The 6620-nt window shown below is 32.4% G+C and overlaps 1 protein-coding gene across 1 annotated transcript in view; it reads right to left on the bottom strand.

Annotated features, from left to right (window-relative positions):
- Window positions 1-2982: 2982 nt before the first annotated feature.
- Window positions 2983-6620, bottom strand: part of LOC109586891 (uncharacterized) — a gene marked incomplete at its 3' end in the record, with an annotated part of 8891 nt that continues 5253 nt past the window's right edge. Inside the window, exons 28-39 of the mRNA XM_020003118.1 lie at window positions 5179-5551; window positions 4812-4984; window positions 4641-4760; window positions 4548-4597; window positions 4421-4501; window positions 4152-4373; window positions 3856-4097; window positions 3631-3806; window positions 3422-3583; window positions 3303-3380; window positions 3132-3251; window positions 2983-3079 (exon numbers count right to left, since the gene is read on the bottom strand). Of these exons, the coding sequence (XP_019858677.1) occupies window positions 2983-3079; window positions 3132-3251; window positions 3303-3380; window positions 3422-3583; window positions 3631-3806; window positions 3856-4097; window positions 4152-4373; window positions 4421-4501; window positions 4548-4597; window positions 4641-4760; window positions 4812-4984; window positions 5179-5551 (1894 nt within the window). The remainder of the gene's footprint in view (window positions 3080-3131; window positions 3252-3302; window positions 3381-3421; window positions 3584-3630; window positions 3807-3855; window positions 4098-4151; window positions 4374-4420; window positions 4502-4547; window positions 4598-4640; window positions 4761-4811; window positions 4985-5178; window positions 5552-6620) is intronic.

Here is a 6620-nt window from a genome sequence, read left to right as displayed (position 1 = left end):
GCAGGAAATTATGAATCAAGCTGCAGTGACCTTATAAGACTACCATACTCGCCCCAATTAACACACCTCTTGATAAATGGTACATGTCTCAGGTGGTGAATTGTTTAGATAGGAACAATTATGAAATGCTCCAGAGGTGCTTGTTTAGAGAGGTGCTTAGCAAAGTACTCAATACACCTGTAAACATTAAACAATGGGACTTTCTAATTACAATGACCCTCTCAAAAATAACTATTTTGACCAGGAGGTGCACTCAATAGAAAGTTTTTATTGTGGAAGCCATGTAGAGGTGTAATAGCAGCAATAATTAGGAGGGTGTGTTAATTGGGGCAAGTACGGTGATTAAAAAATGAATAATAATTGGGGGGTGATTTTGAAGCCACTTTTCGGAAAAACCATGGGCTATAGTAAAGGGTATTTTTCGAATTTTAGTCAATTTAAAAAATGGTTATAACTTGAAAATTTGTAGTCGGAATCAGCTCAAACTTTCTACGTAGCATCAGTACATCAATATGTATCAAAAAGTGTAATAAAAATTGGGGGTGATTTTTTAGCCATTTTTTGGAAAAAAACCATGGGCTATAGTACAGGGCATTTTTCAGATTTTGGCCAATTTCAAAAAATGGACATAACTCGAAAATTTGTAGTCGGAATCAGTTCAAACTTTCTACATAGCATCAGTACATTAATATGTACCAAAAAATGTAACAAAAATTGGGATGATTTTGGGGTCATTTTACAGTAAAACAAGACCACATTCATGGCCTTTGGTCAAATCTTTAAGTAACATAGTCATAAAATTTCTGATATTTATCTCTCTTATTGTTGTGTTTGCCAAATGCAACCTAAGGAATAGTTTACAATAAATACAATCCTCCTGTTCCATGACTCCAGAACACATTAAGCATATACACATAATGTAAACAATCATTGCCACATGCCTTACACTCTGCCCGTGAGATGCTCCATGTATAGCAAACAAAGCCAAGAAATCAAAACATTTCATTCTAATACTATGTTTATAATACAGAAGTGGATTAAACAGGTTGAACTGGCTCTGTTGTCTGTACAAACCATGCTGGCTCAGCTCAGTTTTGTGACTTTAAACTGTCATATCACTGGAATTGTGCTGACCCACCTTAAACTGTTTAAATGCCATTGACATAGCAACCAGCAAGCATACACACATCATTTTGTTTGTGCACAAAGAGCTGGCTATAGTATGCTCTAGTAATAACTGGCTATAGTAGTATAGCATAGCACAGTATAGTATAGTATAGTATAGTATGCTGGCTAGTAGTAGCTCTTTTAAAATCTTACATTAGGATATGCTTTTAGCATGTGACTATGTATTTGAATTTGATGGGCAGAATCATTCACTTCAGTGACATGCATTGTCTACCACAACTATAGATTTACGGTAAACTATAAGAAAACATCACCTTGAATTGGTTATGCACTTGTTTACACCTTAAGGTGCAAACAAGGTCTGTAATAAAAGCTTTCTTCCTAGTCTGGCTTGCCAGACCCTTTCTTCCTTTTACAAGACCTTCAGTTCCCTCCCTTTTGTAATATAACTATCTACTCTGATTGTGTACTGCTGAATCACCAGTCAGTACAAAGTATTATTATCAGAATAAAGAGAGAAAAGCTAGAGCAATATAGTCGGTTTCAGTTGAGTTTGACTGGATGTTTTCATCATCAAAACATAGATATTAGAGTAAACATTTACTTTACTTTACTTTACTTTCATTTACTCTATTATCTATGATCAAAACGTCACGTGTAGCCCCACCCACACGCAAATAAAATGGCTGAAAACTTCATCATGCTCCTTTCTTCTTGTTGTAACTTGTTTATTATCCTATTTTGGTCACTGCTAGCCCTGCAATTGACATGAAGGATCTTTGTGCTTGCTATTTACCTGAAAAAAGAATCAAGAGATGCAAAATTTCAACGGAGTTTCTAAGCGGCAATTTTGAAGACAAATAACGAAGGCTTAGAGAGGTACAGCAGACTAAGTGAGACTTCTTTCTGGAGTGCAAAGTCTTCTAGTTCAATTATATCTTGGCCTGGAGTGATCCTTTTGCTTTATTTGATTTTTAAATGATAAAAACATGATTATTGACATATTTAATGAGATGCAAATGATATTCACGAAGCTTCACGTCATGAAAAATCATGGCGGCTCCCTTTCATGTTGACCGGAAGAACCCTTTGAGAACCTTCCAGAGTACCTAGAGACTCCAAAATTGGTACAGATTTTCGGAAGAACCCGTTTTGCAACTATACCAAGTTTCAAATTGCTAGCATAAATAATAAAGAAGTTATAAGGGTGGGTCAGTGGTCAAACTCAACTGAAACTGACTATACAAATAAACAAGTGACTCAACAACTGGTTACACAGTGTATATATATATTATTATAATAATAATGCATAGTAATAATTAATACTAAATCATGTGTGTGCATAACTTCTGAGCATGCTCAGTCTAGATGATCATTATTCCACACCTTTATCAATAACACTGACCTGTCACTTCAAAATACTGAGCCTGAGAGAGGTTATAATATCTTCAAATTCAACCAGTGCACCATCACTTAAACTCTGTAGCTACTTCATGAGGAAGAAAAAGCAGCATTACCAATTTTTTCAGTATAAAGATCCAAGCAATTTGTGTCTACAGACTAGACCTTGATTACTGTATGTGTCATAAACTTAATCAAATTAAAAATTACTAAGCAGAAAACTATCTATGTAGCAAAAATAGCAATTAGTTCATCAGCAATTTAATATCATAATGTAATGTTATAAGTGGTTTTGGTCTAAGACTAGAGCTAGATAATTCACTAAGTTTCTACCAAAAACTAGACTAACTACAGCATAATTTTCCAATTGCATCAAGTTGGAGGAGTCACAACTGCCTGTGCTATAATTATAAGCAAAATTATTATCTCATTATACACAATATAGATTTATACCTTTGTAGTCTGGCAGAGATTTGGCTCTAAATATTGGGAAAAAATCAATGGACTTCTGATCTTCATTTTTTGTCTTCTCTGATTCCATCTTTCTTATCTTTATTAACATCAATATCATAAATTAAATACTGGTTAATTGACAACTTTACTTTCTCTGATATATATTTTTCCAGAGCATTGTGTTCATTTTCTGGAAGGTTTTGCACATGTATTATAAACAATATATAATTCCACATGTTATGCTCTTCTTTTACATGCTTCTTAAAATCCTTCAGTGAAATAAAATTAGAGCAATATTATACAAATATTGAGGAACTTACTTTTTTCCGCTTGTCAAACTCGCTTTTCTCAATACTGCAAATGAAACACCTGTTTTCAATATCTTCTTCAATGTCTTCCTGTAAGTTTTGGTATTTTTTAAAATAATTATTTTTCTGACTTTTTTCTCTCTCATAGCTGAAAATCTATCCACAAGTATAGCAATGGCAATGTTAAGGCTCAATGTAGTAACTACAATAAAGAATATGATGTCATAAAAAGTACGTAAAAAATAAAGTGTAAAATTCGATTCGTAGTCATTTGATGGACGGATGTCAAGTTCCTATGGTCCCATTAAAATAATTACAAAACTATAAAAATTTAACTTACAGATCCCAAGGTAGTAAGAAAACCCAAACGTGATACAGTGAAGAAACACTGAAGCAAAGTACCACAAAACTGATCTTTATCTTCAGAGAAGTAGTTATTCAATAAAGCAAAACTGATTACAGCGTAAATGTACATGATGACAAAGCACAGCAATAGCACAACAAATAGCTGTTTCACTATGATCATAAAAGAACATTATGGTGCAAAATAAGTATAGCCTCTTACAGCTTTTTCTGAGTGCTTTCAAAATGTATAAAACAACATCAAAGCCAAGAAATGGGTAAAGCATGCACACACAGTATAAGTATCTTAATAAAGTTGGATAAGGAATCCATGCCACTATTGAACAAAACATGAAAATAATCCTGTAAATTGGCTGAAAACTTAGAATGGGTACCACAAAATACTCATTTGATTGTGGTTGCTCTAATTCAGAGCTTCGACGATTACAAGTGATGAGAATTTTTCTAATTCATAAAAGACATTTTTAAAATTAGACTATTACAGAAATTAATGCTTACAAAAAAGTGTTTCTTAAGTGAAATCTCAGATGTCCCCCATTTCTAGCAAAGTATTCAATTACCATCAATAATGCTAGTATAGCATGTAAGAAACCAATAATGCTCAAAATTATTGTAGACCAAAGTGGTATGTCAGGAGATGGAATAGGTTGGAAATATATATTGGTAATGTTACATGATGTTTCATTGGTTGTGCAGATATTATTACCAGGCATGTTGTAACTATTGTAATATAAGACAGATTACAACTTGTACATTAATTTCCTTACCCTGGTGGAGTTTCCACTGTAAGGAGGATAAGTAAATTCAAGAAAACTGTCAGGAATGCTAATAAAAAATCTCTTGCATTCCTGAAAGAAATAATTATAAAAACTGTTTTTTGCTGCAATAGCTTACTTTGTCTTTAGAAACATTAAATGAATAAATTTAGACTTTCTTAACTTATTCTGTAATAAAATAGAAACTCTGTACATTTGAACACTAACAAACCTTTTGTTCACTGTTGTCTGCTTTCACAGCTTCTGTCCATGCAAGTAGATCAATCAATTTCTCTTGTGGAGTACTTCTTTTAATGGATTGTTGTATTCTGTTCTTATCTTTTATATGAATCTGTTAGTGGATCTATTTATAAAATAGTGTACAATTTTATAAGATGCTTACATCTGGGTCACAAGGAAAGTAGACTCGAGTCAGTGTCTCACTGTTTTCATTTTCTCTGTGAATAATTTCTACACTCTTTGACCATTTTAGGCAGTAGTGCCACATATCTTCTGATTCATTGGACTTTCCACACAAGCTTACAGTTGCTTTTTTTGATATAGTTTCTTCATTTACTGCAACCAATGTTAAAATTTATATAATCATATGTCTCATATCACTAAAACTTGATAAATAGATCTATACCTCACCTAATTGATCCAAACTCAAGCATTTATAGTCTGCAATTTTTTTCAGAACATGATAAGCTCTGATTAATACAGTGCATGATCTAGGTCTATCCTATTATGAAGAACCAATAAACTCTTACATTTATTTCTTCTCACTGATTGCCATGACTGTCGCATTTCTTTTAACAAATTTTCAACCTCCAAATGATTTGCTATACAGTTGGCTAAGGTAGGTGAATCTTTTTCTAGTATCACTTCCAGCAATTCAAAACATGATGAGTGTAGTTCCCTTTTTCCCTGTGGTTCACTGTTTTCTGTTCTTGCTTCTGTTAGTATTTGATTGATAGATACAATAACTTGACTATCAATAGCAATTTTTTGATTATTGTAATTCCCAGTGCACATTTCTATCAATGCCTGAACAGTTTTTTGTGCTATGATAACTGTTCTGCCATTACATTTTTTAGAAATGTAAAAAAGCATGAAGGAAATTCGATTAACAATATCTAAGCCCTAAAAAAAGGCTACAACATTGATTTTAAGTATACAGTTTAGTTTACATTATTTGAGGCATTTTGCATTGCATCTTGCATTTCCTTTTGTTGTCTGTCACATAATAAAGAAATAGCATCCAGTGCAGCTGTGATATTATGTTCTATGGCCTATAAATTATATCATTATCCTACTTTAACTAAAGCATGGTTTTAATATTACTTTAAGTACACTTTCCCATTCACTTTCCCTGTAGCAATATTAAATAAAATAATTTAAAACACTGCTGGATCTATATTACTTCATTTTGCTGATGACAAATTGGACTTCTTTTAACAATTGGTGCACTTTCACTATAAGAATACAATTGTGCTCTTTGCAACTTTTTATTATCATTATCTGAATTTTTCTGGCTATATCTTCATTTTTAGTCAAAGAACTAAGACACTTCAGTACTTGCAATACTGCCACAATAATATTAATGTTTTGATGTTGTAGGAGGTCGAATAGCTATTAACATAATGTCATATAATAATATAAATGTAAGGTCTCACTGTGTCTGTTTTATTTGTTTTGCAGTCTTCATCTATTTGTAGTATAATTTTAGCAATTCTCAACTCCCTATAGGTATAACCATTCATGCAAAACACTACACAGCCAATCAACTTGCTTTTGTTGAGCATCATCATCACAAAAAGCTACAGTGTCTTCCTTGATTTGTTGAATTAATGTTTCTAGAAATTTCAATGTCTTCAATACCATTTTTTCTAAATGAATTCGTTTTAAACAAGAAAGGTGCTTTTCTTTATGGAGAATGACTAAATTTCTACATAAAATGACATTATATTTTATAATTTAAAGGTATAGATGCTTAGTTTAGCAACAGAATAACTTTGCTTAAAACAGACCTTTTAATGGTAAACAATCAAACCATACAATTAATAGATCTGCTTACATGAGATCTTTACTTTTCATTAGCTCAATCATCTCTTTATAATTAGGCTCAATTGGCACAACATCACCTAAAATATGTTATAAATCAGTACAGTAGATTATTATAGTTTTCCTTACAATTGTCATGGGAATGAAG

The sequence above is a fragment of the Amphimedon queenslandica genome, unplaced genomic scaffold, assembly GCF_000090795.2.
Source record: "Amphimedon queenslandica unplaced genomic scaffold, v1.1 AMPQUscaffold_12753, whole genome shotgun sequence".
NCBI classification, from domain to species: domain Eukaryota; kingdom Metazoa; phylum Porifera; class Demospongiae; order Haplosclerida; family Niphatidae; genus Amphimedon; species Amphimedon queenslandica.
This window is presented reverse-complemented; position numbering and strand designations above follow the sequence as displayed.